Source organism: Myotis yumanensis, unplaced genomic scaffold, assembly GCF_028538775.1.
Source record: "Myotis yumanensis isolate MYYU_CA2020_CCGP unplaced genomic scaffold, mMyoYum1.0.hap1 SCAF_2, whole genome shotgun sequence".
Lineage (NCBI taxonomy): Eukaryota > Metazoa > Chordata > Mammalia > Chiroptera > Vespertilionidae > Myotis > Myotis yumanensis.
In genome coordinates, this window is record NW_027223753.1 from 29,329,687 (window position 1) to 29,348,311 (window position 18,625).

The 18,625-nt window shown below is 48.6% G+C and overlaps 1 protein-coding gene across 1 annotated transcript in view; it reads right to left on the minus strand.

Moving 5' to 3' along the window:
• Positions 1-18,625, minus strand: part of CFAP57 (cilia and flagella associated protein 57) — a 55,696-nt gene that overhangs the window by 14,939 nt on the left and 22,132 nt on the right. Inside the window, exons 12-19 of the mRNA XM_070404965.1 lie at positions 16,022-16,183; positions 12,140-12,295; positions 10,856-10,949; positions 10,050-10,240; positions 7,106-7,279; positions 5,946-6,104; positions 3,533-3,676; positions 635-751 (exon numbers count right to left, since the gene is read on the minus strand). Coding sequence (XP_070261066.1) covers positions 635-751; positions 3,533-3,676; positions 5,946-6,104; positions 7,106-7,279; positions 10,050-10,240; positions 10,856-10,949; positions 12,140-12,295; positions 16,022-16,183 — 1,197 coding nt within the window. The remainder of the gene's footprint in view (positions 1-634; positions 752-3,532; positions 3,677-5,945; positions 6,105-7,105; positions 7,280-10,049; positions 10,241-10,855; positions 10,950-12,139; positions 12,296-16,021; positions 16,184-18,625) is intronic.

Sequence of the window (18,625 nt, forward strand, 5' to 3'; positions counted from 1 at the left end):
CAGCTCTGTAGCAGCTTCTAGCATTACCTAGTACAGAGCCAATACTTACTGTGGGGAATGGAAAAATCCAGTCTGATCCAACCAGCATTGCAGGGTGCCCCGTGCCAGTGGGTGAAAGTGCAGCCAAGTCCTGGCCCAGGGCCAGAAGACCTGGCTCCCAGGATTGGCTCTCGGCTCTGTATGAACTGTGGGTGCCAGGTGAAGTTTCTTAACTTCCTAATCCTTCTGGCACGGCTTTCCTTATTTCTTACAAACAGGGACTAGAATAGGTGATCTCTGAGGTCCTCCCAGCCACAGCATCGATTGGATAGTCAAGGCCTTTAAGCACAGACTGCAAATGACTCTGAGCATGCTCCTGCCCAGGACAAATAAGCCAACGCTGAGAGCATTCGCACGAAACTGGTTTCCCACCCCCTGGTCACTTTACCCAGAGTCATTGTACAGTCTCAGATGGATTCAGTCATGTGCATTTGCATGGGCCTGCAATCTGGCAGGGCTGTGAGCAAGGATGCAAGTTAAAATGGGAATGTCTCTTAGCAGTGGGCTGGCTCTGCCTTTTAGAAGCCAGCTGCCCACTGCAGGCAGGTGCCAGATCCTGAATCCAAGAACCGCCAGACGCTGAAAACCCTCGCACCTTCTGTCTCTCTCTGCGCATCTCCTGATCGGTGGCTCGTAATTTCTGCCACAGCTCTGTGATGTTCAGCTCCAGCTGCGTGTTCTGCTTAAAGAAACGCTCCAGTTCAGATTCCATCTGTAGACAACAAGGAACAGAGTCAGGAATAAGAGAGTGAGAGAATGAAAATTAGGTTTGAACCGAGGTCTTTCCGTGGGAACGTCTCCCCTGATACCAGGACGTGTCTTTTCTAGCTCCCACCCGTCCCCTGGAGCAAAACCTTCCTTCTCGCTCCTCGTCTCCCCCAAAGCCCCCACCCCCGTGGCTGACATGTGAACCCAGGTCACGTGTTCCATGGCTGGGCCATGAGTTTTCCCCTCGTAGTTGCCTGGTTACCTTCTTCGCTTACATTCCTTATCATGGATAACTCTCAAGTTCTGGAACCTCAACTCCGGCCGGAGGCAGAGCCCCTCAGACAAGCACCCCCCTTGCCTACCTCGGGACACTGTGTGAGTGAATCTTGACCCTCTGGGGCCACAACTCATCAGAATCGATTCTAAAGCAGAAAGTTTTGAGGGACCAGCCTGTGGGCATCCCCAGCCAAAGGCATAAGACAGGAAAGAGGAAGCTGAGGAGGAACCTCTGCCTCACCGCTCTGTTGAAAAGGTCTTAAAAAGTACAACTGAGGAGAGTGTCCCGTCTTCAAAAGAAAAAGCAGAAAGCACAGGAGCTTCTGAAAGATTTATCTGTTGTTGCAGCTGTAGTGACCAAAGATGTGACTGACATCTGGAGCTTCTGATCAGAGTGAAACCAGCAGTAGCTGAGCTCTCGGTTGATTTAATTCCTCCCAAAAGGGAGAAGTGAAGTTCATTTTCACACGAAATCTGGTGGACCTTAGTGCTCTTGTTAATAGAGAGGTTCGCTGTTTAGGGGGATGGGACATTCACTGGGTTTGTTCATGGCTGGATGGAGTAGCCCCTTGAGTCTATTTCTGGCCCTCTGCTAGGATTTCAAGGCTCCTGGCCACCTTCTGGGCATCAGGAGATCCTCATGGCCACACTCATGTTGTGAACACAAAAGGGCAGGTTTTAGAAGAACTCTGTCCTCATTATTGAAAGCACTTTGTATAGACAGAAAAGCCTAAATGTGTCACTGCCTCCCTCCTCCCCCTCCCACCTAAAGGTAATCATCGAGGTCAAAGGACCTTGCGGAAGGAGTCAGGCCACCTATCAGCCCTGGCAGCAACTGGTACCAGGGCGGGGTAGGAGGGCTCTGTTTGATCACTCCCCAGGTTCCGGCACATCCCCTGCCAAGAATCAATGCCATGGTTGGCCCAGTTACTGAAGGGAAATGAGTAAGCTCTCAGGTATGTTGGGGTGGGTAGTAATCGACTAAGTCTTAAATCTAGTTGAAAAATATGTCAAATGAGGAGGGAGAAATGGGCAGTGATCTCCAGGGGCCTGCAGCACATTGATTCCAGGCAGGGGGACCTCTGCTCTCTCTTTCGTATTCTCTGGCTACCATTTTTGGGCCTTGAAGTCACTCAAGAATGGCAGGAGGCCCAGAGGAGACATCCTTCCTTATCCCAGAGGCCAGGGAGAAAGTCATTGCCAAAAGGACATTTGTTCTCTGGACTGCCCCAGCCCTGGACTGATCCCATGCCTGGCTTCTTTCCTGGGCCTCCTAGAGAAAGGGCTTTGCTTTCTCCACCATAGCTCTTGTGCATCCAATTCTAGTTGGGTCACCAATGCTCTCTGACACCCTTTGACTTGTTATCCTTGCTCAGCACAATTCGAGAAAATGGAAGGGGAGCAGGAGGTCATTTTGCATAGGGCGGTCAGGAAAGGCCTCCTTGAAGAGGCGGCCGATAAGCTGAGACCTTGAAAGACGAAAAGAAGCCAGTCATGTGAAGACCTGGAACCTCTGAAACAGCATTGCAAAGGTCCCGAGATGGGAAAAGCCTGGCTTACCCCAAGAACTGTCAGAAAGCCTGTGGGCTGGAGCAGGGGAGGGAGCCTGGAGATGAGGCTGGAGAGGCAGGTAGAGGCCTCCTGGGCCTCAGTAGGGAGCTTGGAGTTTATTCTAGATGGGATGGGACACCACTGTGGTTCGCTGTGGCCTCTATGTGGGAGTCGACTGGAGGCTGGAGTCAAGTCCAGACCAGAGATGACGGAGGCTTGGACCAGTGTGATGGCAGCAGAAAGGAAGAAGGCTTGGATTTGAGAGATCTTTTGGAGACTGAGCAGATTGGTGATGATTGGCTATAGGGGTTAAGGGAAGGGAAGGACCAAGTAGACTTCTACACTTCTACCTCAAGCCCCTGGGAGGATCATGGGACACCTGTACCTCAATGGACTCTCAGAAGCCCTCTTCCAGTTGCTCTTGCTTCTAATCTCCGAGCTACCTTCATCCTGTTTGCTTTCCAAAACACACACTTAATTATGCCACTCCCCTGCTCAAGAACCTTTGAGGACTTCCCATTCCTATCAGATGAAGTCCAAATATGGCTTTGCATAGGGCCCGAACCAACATTTCCAGTCTGAGAAAAAAATGTTGGAGGGGTGTACTTTCCGGTGCTCAAGGCTGGTGGCTGAGCACACATCGCCCCCTGGTGGCTTAAGGCCCAAAAGCCGCGGTTTCCCTTAGAGGGCCCAGAGCACGCACCTTGAGGTGCTGGTCACGCCAAAGTCCACCCCTAGGACCCGCGAAAGCCAAATCCCAATGCATTTCGCTCTTGCACAGCTGAACACCCGGTTGGGCCTTCTCCGTGGCATCCTCTGAGGAGTGGAGGCTGCACGCCCGTGGGACCAGGGAGGGACTATGAGGAGAGTTTTCTTTCTTTCCCTCCAGGCCAGCCAGGCATAGTTGGGCAGGTGGCTATGGGTTGGGGAGGGCAGGGCGTGGCAGATGCCTTCTCACCTCCTGAATCTGTTCCTTCATCACCTTGATCTCATTCTCTCGAGGTTCTATTTGCTTCTTTAGCTCCTTTATTTTGTAGTCGAGCACAAACTTGAATTTCTCTAGTTCCTGATTTTTCTTTTTCAGGTCATAAATTCGCTTCTCCTGCAGGTGAGATGAGAGAAAAGTGAGGTGTCAGGAGGCCCGGGATATGGGATCCTGTTCGGCAAAGAACATACATCCTGTGCCCCCCTGACTGAGGCGGCCCCGGACAGCTCTCCTCGCTGGGGAGACAAAGGCTGAGGCTCTGACTCCAGGGCTTCTGTGCCAGCGCTGCGTGCATTCGCTCACTCACTCAAGTACAGGCTGTGGCCGGCTGTTTCCCAAAGCTGGCCTCGACAGCATTTCTCGTCCCACATGTTCTTGTACAACACAACCTTATGTTCCTCCATCAGGAGGTAGGACCTGGTTCCTCCCCTTGCCTCTGGCTGGTCTTAGGGCTCGCTTGTAACCCACAGCATGTAGATCACAGGATGCTGTGTGGCTTCCCAGGCTAGGTCAGAGAAGGCCAAGCAGCTGCCACCGGTTCTCTGGGGGAGGCCATGTGCTACGTAAGCAGCCCCACTGCACTGAGACCTCCAGGCTGGGGAACACGGTAGGTGCTTTGGTGGATGGTCTTGGCTGACCCCAGGCTCCCAGCTGTCCCTGCCAAGGGCTGGGCATGAGGATGAAGAAGCCACCTTATATGCTGATCTTCCCACCCCCAGCTGCTTGCGTCCCCCTGGCTGTGGCCCTGTGAGGCCCCAGACACTGAGGACAAAGACAACCCATCAGGTCTAGTTCCAGACCCACCGAATCTGTGACCATAATAAAAGAGTTGTTGGCTTTTACCACCAAGTTTTGGGGTAATTTGTTGCAAGGCAACAGTCACTAAAATGTAGGTCTATTTATCCATCAAACATTTACTAAATGAAGACCTTTTATTAAGGTCTGGGATACTAAATAAAAATATGACACAGACCCTGCCCTTAAGGAGAAAACACTAGCTGGGGAAGCAGGTGTGTCAACAAATGTACCCTGCACGGTGGCAGGTGTTGTAGGAGGAGGCATGGAAGGTGCTGAACACAAAGTGGTGGGTGGTTCACGGGGAAAGTGAAGAATGAGGCTGGAGGGAAGTAGGGGAAAGAGGCAAGGGTCTTGTGTGTTGGATAAAAGGTTAAGAATTTATCCAGGAGGCCAGGAGTTGGCAAACTACGGACCTCAGATCAATTCTGACCTGTTGCCTGTTTCCATAGTTTTATTGGAAATGGCCAAGCCGATTCATTTATGGGTTGTCTATGGCTGATTTTACACTTGGATGGCAGAGTTGAGTAGTTGTGACAGAGACTACACTGCCTGTGAAGAGTACAATATTCACTACCTAGCCCCTTACAGAAGAAAGCTTGCTGACCCCTGCCATGGGCCATGGGGAGCGAGGGAAGAATCTTAAGAGGGAGAGGGACATAATTACAGAGTGTGGTGGCAGGGAGGTGGGAAGAAAGGCCTTTAGGCTGGTCAGGAGGCTGATGTCATGTTCTAGGTCAGAAGGTCTTAACCTCTTTCCTGTCAACCCCTCACCCCCTTTGAGAATCTGAAGAGAGCTTTAAACCCCCCTCGCAAAAAAATGCCCAGATAATATACACAAACACTCACATGTAGACATTACATGCAGGAACTGTCATCCATCAGGTGCCCCGAGGGGCCCCATTTCACAGGTGAGAAAACAAAGGCTTAGAGAACTTGCCTAAGATCCCTTGGCTGATAATGGAGGAGCCTGTGTTGGAACCTAGCTAACTAGGCTAAAGCCCATGCGTTCTCAAACATTCGGCGGTAATGGTAGGGCCTGGATTTGCTCAGGAGGAGGATATAAAATCATTTGGTATGTTTTACAAAATACAATGGGTCTGTCTTCTAAGTGTTTTGTGAGAAAAGGTATCCTGAAATGTGATACAAGTCTTCTGGGGTGCCTAGCAATTATGGGGCCAACAGCGGGGAGCTCCTCTCTGACCAGGGGCAGATGAGCTACCCCCAGTCCGTGGGGATGGCCCCCCTGGGATACCTGGAGCAGTGGAGAGCAGGGGCCTTGCAGTCAGCTGACTCAGGTTCTTATCCCAAGCCTGTCACCTACTAACTGTATGGTCTTGGGCAAGATACTTAACCACTTGGAACTCAGTTTCCTGAGCTTTACAACTGGGTTGCTCATGGCCCCTGGGGTTGCTGGGAGAATTCAATGTGATGTGTTTACAGCAATTGGCCCAGTGCTAAGCACACAGTAGGCACTTTACTGACTGCTTATCCCTCATCAAGTTAAATAAATATGTTCTCTTGGGCCTTGTCCTCATTGACGGGGTCCATCTAGGCTGCAGTTGAGGGCGGACAGGAGCTGAACCTTCACCTTATCTTGAATCGTCTCATCCCTTTCCTGGATCTCCCGCTTGAGGCTCAGGATATCCTTCTCCAGGGACTTAATGACTCCTTGCAGCTTCATCTGCTCTCCCTTCAGGCTCTCGATGTCATTGGCTCGCTCCTCAATCTCCTTCTGCAGGCTGCTGAACTAAAGATACAAATGGCAACAACAAAGACAACGAAGGCTTTGAACTGTCTCCGTTCCTCCCAACTGTCTGTGAATGTGAAGAGCTCCCCATCAGAATTTGGGACAGTCAGGAATTTCCCAGGCCAAACGGAGGATGTAGTGTTCTGTCTGATAAGATCCAGTTCCATCCCTTTATGCGAGGATGGACGGTCTTCATTGGGAGGTTCCGGAGACCAGCTCCCCGAGTGGACCCAGAGTTTTCCATGACCACACCGGCCTTGAAAGGTTGGAATCCATGCCTCATTGGGGTCACAAAGATTGAGCCTTAACTGGCGAGTCTTCTTAGCCATGTCCAAGAGGGAAGACATGATGGTCCCCCGGACTGACTAGTAGTAGCGTGATTCCTAACAGGAAGGAGCTCGGGCATGCTTACTTGTCTTCTCTATCACTGCACATTTTGGGAAAACTGTGGCAAGTCTATATGGATCTATAAATTGAGTCCCTCCTCACCCCAACCATCAGTGGCTAAACACATTTTCCCTTCCCTGTAAACTAAGCATCCTATACCCCCAAGCCTTCGCCCACCCATGGAGCCTAAACAGGAGCCACCCAGGGCTCCCTGCACCAGGAGCCTGAGGACACCTCCAGGTGAATGCCGTCTCACTTCCAGAAGACCTCATTTCCATTCCTATCGGGGTTTAGCTCTGATGACTAAATCCTACTGGCCAATAGATGAACGCCCAGAGCGCCCATCAGTGCCACCGTGAACCTCACTATCCCTGGGAAGAGAAGGGGAAGCCCCGATGGTTACCCGGTTACAGGGGTTACAGGACATGGTAAGGATCTGTCTGCCTGAGGGAGAGCAGAGAGAACCCTGACACCAGGCCATGCCCCTTTCCTAACCCACTTGCTGGAGGTGAGGCCCTTCAGGCAGGCTCCACTGCCGTCCACCCGCTGGCCCTCGCTTTCCTTGCAGCACTGCCCTTGCCCCCCGTCAGGCCTCTGAGGGAACAGCCCGATACCTTCTTCCTCATGATGCCTGTTTCCCCTTTGAGCCGAAGGTTGGACTCCTTTTCATCCCGAAGCTTCTTCTCATACTTGGTTTTGATATCTTGGATTTCTCGGTCTTCGTCTTCTTCAATCTGTTTCTTAGTCTCTTCGAACTCCCGAAGCTGCTGCCTGACATCTTCCTGGGCCTGGCTCAGAGAGAGGGAGAGTGTGTGCTTGAGGAGAAGGGGCGCAGGGCACCTTGTGCTAAGAGGGCCTGGGGCGAGATGAGCATAGGGGGCCCGCGTGGGGAATGGGAGACAGAGGTTATTATAGAAATGGAAACCGAGGCCATGGGTCCCTCGACGCTTCCACATTCCTCCTGTCTGTCCTTCGACCTTCCCTTCTTTTCCTACCAGATTAGGCCTCAGGCCCTATCACTTCAACCAACACCCCAAACCTTCTTCTACCTCTAGCCTTCACATGGACACCCAGGCCTCCTCTATCTTTCCTTCGCCGAACTTGGGACACTCGTGATTTTATATTTATTTGTGAAATTATTTGATTGTCTCTCCCATTAGATATAAGTTCTTCAAGGGTAGAAACCCTGTCGATCATGCCCACCATTGAATTCCCAGTGTACAACACATACCAGCACACAGCAGGTTTGCAGAAAATACCTGAGTGAATGAGTGAACCTTTAATTCTGCCCCGCCCCCAGATCCTAATCCAGTCAACCCCGATCTTTCACCTCCCACATGGTTCTTGAATCCATCCACTTCCCTTTATGCCTCCACCACTCCCCAAGCCACTTGCCTGGATTGCTGTCTCGGCCTCCTGACCAGACTCCCATCTCCAGTCATGCCTCCCTCCCGCCTGTTCCCACTCTCTACTCACAGGGAGCTTTCTAACTCACACACCTGATCATGCTACCTCCCACTTGAAAGCCTTCCATGGCTCACCTTGTCCTCAGAATAGAGTCCAGACTCTTGAGGTGGGTCTACAGCACCAGCTCACCTCTCAGCCTCAGCTGGCACTCCAGCCCCAAGCTCTTGGCAGAGTAACCTAACTTCCGTTCCCCCAAACACGCATGTCCCTCAGCTGCTGGGCTGGCACACGCTGTCCCTGTTTTCAGCCCTCTTCCCATGACTCACTCCTAGCTCTCGGCTCAGCTATCATTTCTTGCCACTCGGCCATCACTCGGTTATATTGGAATTGCCTGTTTGACAGTGTCCTCCACTGGAATGGGAGCTCCCCAATGGCAGGACCACACGTCCCTGCTCACCACTGTGAACACCCAGCACAGCATCGGGTCCATAATTGGTGCTGAATGAGTAAAAGCCCCAGAGCTCAGATGCTGGGACAAGGAGCTCTGCCTGGTGGAGTTCGGCAAGTGGCTAAGCAGTGATGGCGAACCTATGACACGCGAACTCATTTTTTTGGTTGATTTTTCTTTGTTGAATGGCATTTAAATATATAAAATAAATATCAAAAATATAAGCCTTTGTTTTACTATGGTTGCAAATATCAAAAAATTCCTTTATGTGACATGGCACCAGAGTTAAGTTAGGGTTTTTCAAGATGCTGGCACGCCGAGCTCAAAAGGTTTGCCATCACTGGGTTAGGGCATGACTCCTCTTTGCTCACTGACACCAAGTGGTGGAAATTTCCAATTATATCAGAATCAATTGCTTTCCTCCCAGGCCAATCGATCTGGCACTCACTCTCCCAGGCTGCATGTGCCATCCCTGGACTGTATGTTTCCGGGGTTGAGAGAGACAAGATGAGTTGAAAACTGGGCCCAATGCCTCCTGAGAAAGGCTTCCTTTTGCCCACCGCACCTTACCACACCCCTGCCAGACAGAAGTCTGGCCAGGCCAGCTCTGCCTGAAGCCTTCCGTGGCCCACAAACACCTGCTCTTTTTCTGGTAGATGTTGCTAAGGCATGAAAGCAGCCCAGCCAGGTTAGCTGAGATGGCGTGCCAGGTGGAGGCTCCCTAGGAAAGTTCTGAGTTGAAATCTTATTGACTCAAAAGAAGAAATGCATTGTGGTCAGTGTGGGAGGCGCTAGGAGGAAGGCCAGCCTCTCTCCCCTCTGGGTGGATTCAATATCCCTAGAGGCAGAGCTCTGATGCATTTTCTTCAAAAATTACCCCGTACCTCATGACTCTCCTGCCCCTCTCTCTCAGCACATCACCTGCCATTTCATGCCAAAAGGAGGCCATCTGGCCCCTCGAGATTTTCTCTTCATCTTGGGAATCTAGGTATTTTGGCAAAACCCACACTGCCTGAGCATCTATCCCTTCGCTCTGCCTGGGTGGCCTCTGCCTTGCGTTTCCCTGGCTCCTGGTCATGCTAACTTACATTCCTCCTGGGTCGCATGAGCTCCTGCAATCCTTCCCTGACCTCCCAGGCCAGCGTGGTCCACCGGTGCCCTTCATCTGCGTGCACACCTATATGAGTGGCCATGAGTGTGACCGCCTCCCTCACCCAGCTGAGAACCAGGCCCCATGTTTTATTTGTCTTGGTCACCCAGCACTCAGGCTGGTAAACCAACAAGACACTATTTGTCTTTGCTAAACCAGCGGAGGAATGACTTCATTTTGTAAGACAAAAGTTATTAAGGGGCTTCAGACAGCCACCTTCCCCATCATTCAGGGCCCTTGTTCCTCTCCAGGTTCTATAAGCTTCTAGAAAGGTCTCCCCAATTCTTAAGGCTTGAGGGTACAGCTAAGGTAGAACAATAGGCATGCACTTCGTCCATCCAAGGAATTTTAGTCTCAAAACCAGAGCACCTCCTGGCTCAGTGAGTCCCCTGGTCTACAAACAAATGCCTGAAACAGGTCGAAGGGCACACGCGCTGAAAGGAAGTTGGGGGAGGAGGTCAGGTGAGGCTTCGCGCAGCTCTTGGGCTGTTCAGAGGTCAGGCCTGCAGGCCGTACTGTGGGAGGGAGGCACAGCCTGGCTTCCTGCGAGTACCTCTTCCAGGAGGCCGGTCTTCTCCTGTAGTTTGGCCTCGTAAAACTCGGTCAGCTCCTCCAGGGCCTGGCTCTTGGTCTCATCGTTATCCCGAAGCTGTTTTTCATACTCCTCCTGCATCCTTTGGGACTTGAGCTGCAATTCCTGGTACTTCTCATATTCTAGAAGCAACTTCTGGTTGTTGCAACATTCTGAAAAGAAGCAAGGAAGGTGTTTAAGGTGAGACAGTGGCACCAACCTCAGGGACACCTAGGAGCCTTGGGTGCGTTCCATCTGCTTCCAGCACCAGCCGGAACATCTGCCTCCAAAGCCAAGACTCAGAGCCTGTCTTTCTCTCCTGCCCACAATTCCATCATCTCATCAGGCAGCCAACCCCCCTCCCCTTTGCTGCCTAGGCAGCAATGTTTTGAAGAAAGTGCAGATGGGATGCTTGGGGGTTCAGGGCTAAGTAGAAATGTCTATCTATTTTGAGTGTGCAAAATAGATAGTAGTATCCTCGTTTTACAGAGGAGTAACTGAGGCCCAGGGAGGTTGGGTGACTCCCCAGAGCTCCCAGCAAGTACATGGTGAGTCTGGGACAGCAGATCAGGCTCCAAACCTGCATGTTTCTGTATTCCCTACTGGCTTGTGTTTAATCTGTGTTTAATGAATGAGTAAAATACACAGGAGTAAAAACCATGGTGAGTTCCAGGGGATAAAGGCAGCCTGTTTATAGACAAAGCCTCACCATCCAGGACTTCTGCCGGGTCTGGGGACTCTCAGACATCTGCTACCTTCTGCCCACGTGGCCTCCACTGTGGACTCACCCAAGTCCTGCAGTTCCCGGGTTTGTTTGTCCAGGAGGTCATCCATGCGTTCACGATGAAATACATCCTGCTTTTCTTTTTCTGTTCTTAAAACCTAAAACACAGGGTCACATGTTCTCATTTCTACACATCTGCTGAAAGCACTGCTGAGGTGAGAACACATTTTACAAGTGACGTCCACCTTCACCCACAAACATTTCCCAAGCCCGTGTGTTGTTCCAAGCACTGTTCTATGGGCAGCGACCAAGCTACCACTTTTCATTTAAATTACATTCTGCTCTGAAAGTTCTATACTTTCACTATTTATATGCTTCTACTAAGTGGGTCTTAATAATGAGGTCAGTTTTGCACATGCAGCAAATGCATTTTGGGGTGAAAAAAGTAAGGACTCGGTGGAGTTCTCTGTTGTCAGCACATTTTTAAATAAAATCCTTGGATATGTGAATGTGTCAGCATCTAAGGAAGTGTTTCCTTTCACAGAGCAGGAAGCTCCTCACAGGCAGGGGAGGAGCCATCTCCAGGACCGAAGTTTGTGCTTAGCTTATGGAGGGCACCAAATCAGTGTGCTGACTAAGTGAATGAAATAATTAAATCAACAGTCAGGTTTGTGGGTTGTGTGTGTGTGTGTGTGTGTGTGTGTGTGTTTTAGCCAAACTGTGTGACCCACGGAGATAACATAAAATAACAAATATCCCTTGAGCTAAAAATAGGGAGTTTTGGATGAAAGGCCAGGCAGATTAGTGCAGAACAAAGAAATTAATCTGAGAGAGTCCTGGACCAAATCTAACCAGAGGAAGACCATTTAGACTAATTTTATTTAACCTACTGACAATCCGGAGAGCAATACTCTGCTAGCTTTTTTCTTTCTATACTTACTTTTTCTTGTGACCTTTTAATTTTATTTTAAAATAAGTTTCTCTTGACCATAAAGGCAATATATTCTCATTGAGGAGAATTTGGAAATTACATATAAGTATAAAGAACATTTAAATTACCCATACTTCCAATTTCCAGAGATAATCACACTGTTAACTATTTTCTTAAAAAATTGTTCCATGTGTATTTATTTTATTTAATACTATTCACTATAGTGTTTTTTATTTTGGTTTTTTTTTCACTTAGCACTTTGTCATAATCATTTCTGATGTTATCAGCTATGCTTTCAGATCACACACTGTCATGGATCTTATTGCATGAGCATATACCAGTTCCATCTTGAGTACATGGGAGTGAAAAGAAGATTTCTTGATGTTTGTGGTTGCTGGTTTTATCTCTCAAACAGACCTGGTTTTTTGTTTTCAAGGACTCCATTTCCTGGATGAACTTGTCGGTTAGCTCCTTAATCTTCTCGGAATAGTTCATATCCTTTAGTCGCAATTGATACTCATTCTCCATTTTTAATTCTTCCACACGAGTCTTCAGCTCCAACATGACCTGAGCCTTTGGGAGAAGGACACAGAATCAAGAGCACTGACAGTGAGGGTGACTCAGACTGTTTACACCTGTGGCCCTGAGCTCTCTGAGACCGGCACCTCTGTTTAGCCTCCAACTCATGTGTCTCAACCAGAACTTGTCATCATCCCCCACAAGACACACAGACTAAGGACTAGGAGACATATGAGCTTCTTCCTCTACCCTCACAACATCCATTCAGTGAGCCCGGCTGTGTGCCAGGCATCGTGCTAATAACCATCTCCTGCAAACATGAATAAATGGCACCTGCTCAGTGAGGTCTATGTGGACCACAGCATTTTATCCTGCTACTCTCCCCTTCTCATTCCCAGCACTCATGACCACCCTTCCCCCCAACTCTGCGCTACTTTTAATTATTTCCTTACATTTGACACTTTCTAAAATATACTTTATCATTTTCTTTATTGTCTTTGTCTTCTCCCTCCACTAGAATTTAAGTTCCAAGAAGTCTGAGATATTTGTTGGCCTTGTACGCTGATATATCCCAAGTACCTAGAACAGTGCCCAACACCTAGCAGGCATCCGAAAACATTTGTTGAGCCATGATGCCTGCCCCCATGGAACTTACAGTCAGAGTATACACATAGCATTATGAATTGTGATAGGTGCCCAAAGCTGGGCGGTTCCGAGGACTACTCATTTGTCCCTCTCAGGGTCTGTGATGTTTTTGTCTGGCCTGTTATTACTTTAATTTAGGTCTTAAGTCTTTCCAACTTCCTGGTTCCTATGTCTAATGTTTTCTTCTTCCAATCCACAGTATTCACCATTGCCAAGTTTGATAAAATACTGTACTACACACCCCCTCACTTAAAAAAGAGTTAATGTTGATGACAGAGGAGGTGAGAACACAGGTGTGTGCACCCCCATTCATCTCTTCTGGTCTGCCTCCCCTACTTCCTGGCCAGTGGACTAGTGTGAATCTGGCACACAGGAAGTGCTGAGACAAGAGATGAACACAAGTTGCATGTGCAAAGTCAGGAAGGTAAGAGCGAGGATGCCTGGTCAGGGCACTGCCTGTGATTTGGTGAGGTAGGAGGCCGAGGGTGAGAGAGGAGGCTGAGACTGGGTCAGACCATCACAGTCCCTGTAAGCCATGCTAAGAAATTTTGATTTCACCTACAGGGCTTCCGAAGGCCCTCATCTAACCTGGTTAAGCTGACTTTGGCCTTAAAAAGACCTCTCTGACGGCAGCGTGCAGCACGGGCTAGATCAGAGGACTGAAGGCAGGGGTACAGCACAAGCCCGTGGGGGATGGGAGGGGCTTGATTAGAGGTGGGGTAGAGGGAGCAGAGAGTAATGGAAAGGTTCCAGAGAGATTTTAGGGAACGTGGGCCTGACTGGGTGTGGGTGAAGGTGTGAAGAGGTGAGAGGACTGGGGATGAAGACTGTTTCTCTGGCTAGACTGTTTCCTGTGGGTGCATTTGGCCCGTCTTGCTTCACTGCTTCATCCTCAGAGCCTGGCACAGGACCACAACATCGTCAGCACTAAATCAATATTTATCAAGTGAATAAAGGACCCCGGGGATCTGCCTTGGACTAGTGGACTACATTTATTGTGGGGGTGATCGGGTATTTGACATGAAGTACTTGCTTATCATCCTTCCTTGGTCCCTTCTCTATGCTGCTGCAGAGCAGTCTCGCCAAGACACAAATCTATCAAGTCCATCCGTGGGTCCTTAGGAACAATGTCCAAAGTCTAAAACATGGTATAAAAGACCCTCCATGATCTCTCTGCAGCATCTGCACCCTCCCTCCCACACTCCCTCTCTTCTCCAGTGCCATACCCCCAAGCTGTACCCTTCCCCCCCCCCCCCGCCCCCGCCCCCACCAGGAGAATCTTCCCCAGAGCAACCCTCTGTCATCCCTCTGCACACATTTATTCCTCTTATTCCTCCGTGTTAAGATCCTTCCCCCTTTGTTCTGGAAGGTTCCCTCCAAGGCTCACTTCCTCTGGTACCACCTGGCCTGGGTCAGGGTCCCCTCCCTGTGCCCTCACAGCATTGTGCCTTCCTAACGCCCATTACACCCTTAATTCCCTTTTTAAATTTCACCTATACTTCCTCCCAGGCCATAAGCTAAAGGGCCCTCTATGCCCTTCATTTCTGTGGTCCCAGGCCTTAGTGCAGTATCTGGTACACAGCAGACTCCTCTCTAAGTGTCAGCTGAGTGAACGAATAAGTGAATGGCTGAATGAGTGGGTAAATCGTGGCCCGAGCGAGAGTGACATAGAATATAAAGCAAGCAAGCAGGCTGGGAAGTCTGGGAGTGTGACTTTTAAAGGCCAGGAGGAGGAAGAGCCAGGGCGGAGCAGTCAGAGAGGCTCACAAGGAATAATAAGAACGTGGTGTCGTGGACACTGGGAGAGAAGGGCGTTTCGGGATGAGCGGTGCACGCACCAGTCATTTCCCAGCTGCGGGAGGGGGCAGGCAGCAGCCCAGACACCTCAGGCTTTCGGAGCAGGCTGGTGTCTCCTATTGAGTCTCTTCCCCTACCCTCTGGGAGGAAGAGAGAAGAAAACAGAGAAGGAAGAGGTAACCTATTTGGCTGCCTGCAGTAGGTCAGACTCCAACTCTCAAAGGCTCTCCCCTCCCACTGTGCCTTTCCTGCAGAAAGTTCCGGGAGCTCTAGGAGGGACCCCCAGAAAATGCGAGGGTCCCATCATCCTGCTCTGGGCCATTTCGGCATTGCTGGTCTGATGGTTTTATTTGTCTCCACCCCTCATTTGACGGTGAGTTTCCTGAGCACAGGGTCATGCCTGTTTCACACAGGCATCCCCAGCACCTAGTGGACAGTAGGTATTCGGTAAATGCACTTTGGATTCTGGGTGAACAGCACCGAGTGCATAGTTTTTCCATCTGCCCCAAGCCTCTTGAGTTTATCATCCATTCAGCTCCTCCCTTAGGGAGTGAGGCACTGCTATGCCCTTGAAGCCCTCAAAACACATCTGGATGCAGTTTTTACATGAACAGGAAGGGAAGGCCCTTTGGGATAAAGAGAATGGACTCCAGACTAAATCCGGATCAGAACTCTGGTCCTGCAACCTATTAGCTCAGTGACTTTGGACACATCACTCAACCTCTCTGAAACCATTTCCTGAAACACGGGAGAATGACAGTAGTATCTTCTTCATAGATCCCAGTGAGTTTTAAATGAGAAAATGCTTATCATTAGCACAGTGCCTGGTGTGTGGCAAACCTAAAAAAATGTTGGTTATTGGCTATTACTTTTATTGTTTTGTTAAGAGGAATGGGTTTCAGGAATGTTTTATAAATACCTCCTTTTTTTTTTTTTTTTTTAAGAAGGCTTCCTATATTAGCAGCTATTAAGTTTCACAGATACAACTGGGATATTCAGTGTGTCAGTTCAGTTTTATCAGTATTTACTGATTGTCTTCCATGGGCTAGAAACTGTTGGTCATACAAGAGAACTGTCGTAGTTCCCGCCTTCAAAGAGTAGGGAGAGAAAAGCTAGTGCACAGCATCAGATGGGCACGCGGCGGAATGGCAGGCAGGTGCGGTGGGAACAGACCAAGGGCCAGTGAGGAGGGCAGCATGACCATGTGGGCAGAGAATGTGCAGCGGGCTCTGGGCACAGGTGCAGCCAGGCTGTAGGGGGCCTTGAATGCCAGCCCAGGAGTTTGGACGAAATCTGTAAGGAATTTCCACATGCCTCTTCATCAGATCCGATTCTTACCTTCTCTTCCATGTCTGTTTTAGTCACAAGCACCTCTTCGGCAAAGCCCACCTCCCTCTCTCGCTTGATTCCCCGACCATCCTTATCGAAGACCTTCCAGGTGAACAGGCAGCCATCCTCGGAGGCCGTCAGCAGGAATTGGTCATCGAAGGTGAGCAACATCTGAGAAAAAGCCCATGAAGAGGAGGCTCTCTGAGGTCCTGGGTGACAGGACTGGCCATTGTGCAAGCCCCCCCTCCCCCCATGCAGGCCCAGGCACAGCTCATGGAGAGGAAGACCCAATGCTGGGTAAGGATGAAACAGGAGCTCTCACGGGTTCCTGGTAATTAATAAAAGAAGCAAGACTAGGTCTCTGTAGATTTGGAATTTTAAGAGTCAGTTATTATCTAGACTGTACAAAGAACTCTCAAAACTCAACAGTAAAGAACCCAAACAGTCCAACTAGAAAGTGGACAAAAGACATGGAGACATTTCATAGAAGAGAATGTACAGATGGCAAATAAGGACACAAAAAGGTGTTCAGCCATTAGGGAACTGCAAATTAAGACCATGATGAGATACCACCACACATCCATTAGAACAGCTAAACTATAATAGTGACACCACCGAACGCTGGCCGTGATGTGGAGAAACTGACTCTCTCATGCACTGCTGGTGGCTGACAGGCTCTTAAAAAGTGAAACATATATTTATAATATGATCCAGCAATGGTACTCCTGGGCATTTATCCCCGAGAAATGAAAACTTAGCTCCACACAAAAGCTTGTACATAATTGTTCATACAACTTTATTTGTAATAGCCCAAAGCTGGGAGAAATAAAAATATCCTACAATAGATGATGGTTGGGAAAACTATGGTAGAGCCCTACCATGGAACGCCATTCGGCAGGGAGAAGGAATAAACTATTGAGACATGAAATACCTTAGCAGTGGTTCTCAACCTTCCTAATGCCGCAACCCTTTAATACAGTTCCTCATGTTGTGGTGACTGCCAACCATAAAATTATTTTGTTGCTACTTCATAACTATAATTTTGCTACTGTTATGAATTGTAATGTAAATATCTGATATGCAGGGTGTATTTTCGTTGTTCTCGACCCACAGGTTAAGAACCGCTGCCTTAGAGGGATCTCGAGGACATTAGGCTGAGAGGGAAAAGCCACTCTCAAAAGGTCACATACGTGTGATTCCATTTATGTAACATTCCCAAGATGACAAAATGTTAGAAATGGAAAACAAATGAGTGGCTGTCAAGGACTAGGGCTGGGGGTGGGAGGGGGCTGGGGGTGACTATAAAAGGGCAGCATGAGGGAGCTCTTTGTGATGGTGGCATAGTTCTGTATCTTGATTGCAGTGGTGGGTACAGAGATCTATGCACGAGATAAAACGACAGAGACTTACACACACATATTGTCCCAATGTCAACTTTCTGGTTTGGTGTTGTACTATAGTCAGTTTAGGTGTAACTACTAGGGGAAACTGGGTGAAGGGTACACAGGACCTCTATGCTATCTTTAAAATTTCCTGTGAATCTATTATTATTTCAAAATGAAACACACACACAAAAAAGAGCCAACTATGAAAGTATCTTCCCACAATCAGTAGTATGTGTCAAAAACCTTAAAGATGGCCATGCTCTTGCCCTCAGGAATTCTCTCTGTCTAGGGACTTTGCCTCAGGAAATAATCAGAGATGCCCTTGAAAGTTTGTAGACTAGGATACTCATTAGCATTTATAAGGTAACTTAAATACCTTATAAATTAGGTTATAAGAGAAGAGTTAAATAAGTTATGGTTCATCACATGAAAGAATATCTGTGTAGCTACTAAAATCATGCTTTTGAGGACAATTTAATTACTGAATATGGCAAAGTGCTAATAATAGCATTAAGTTTTTGAAAAAGGCTACAAAAGAGTGAATATAGCCCTGACTGGTTTGGCTCAGTGGATAGAGCGTCGGCCTGTGGACAGAGGGCTCCCAGGTTCGATTCCGGTCAAGGGCATGTACCTTGGTTGTGGGCACATCCCAGGTAGGGAGTGTGCAGGAAGCAGCTGAATCGATGTTTCTCTCTCATCGATGTTTCTAACTCTCTACCCCTCTACTTCTCCCTTCCTCTCTGTAAAAAAAAATTAATAAAATATATTTTAAAAAAGAGTGAATATATAGTATAAACTCAATTTTTGTAAAACATACAAACTATATATATAAAAGAGAAGACGTTTCAAATGCACCCAATTATTAATGATATTATTATGAGGATTTTTATTTCTAAAATAAACATGCATTGCTTTTATAATCAGAAAACTAAACACCTTATCCATAAAACTTAGTAGATCTGAAGGGAAGGTGGGAGGGACTATGTCATAGGAATCTGCTTTGGAACAAGAACTGGCTCAATACAGGAATGTTCCAGTTTATAATGAAAAATCCTTTCCTAGTAAGGACAGTGTCTACAGGCAAGCCAATAGGATTTGGGACCTAGTAAAAAGCCTCAGGTGTTGCTGTTGTTCAATCTGGAGTAAGAGGGGGGTGGGGGGAGGAGCTACACATTCTCCCAGTGCCTGTTCTTCAGAACTCCATGTAAACAGAAGCGCTGCTGTTTTA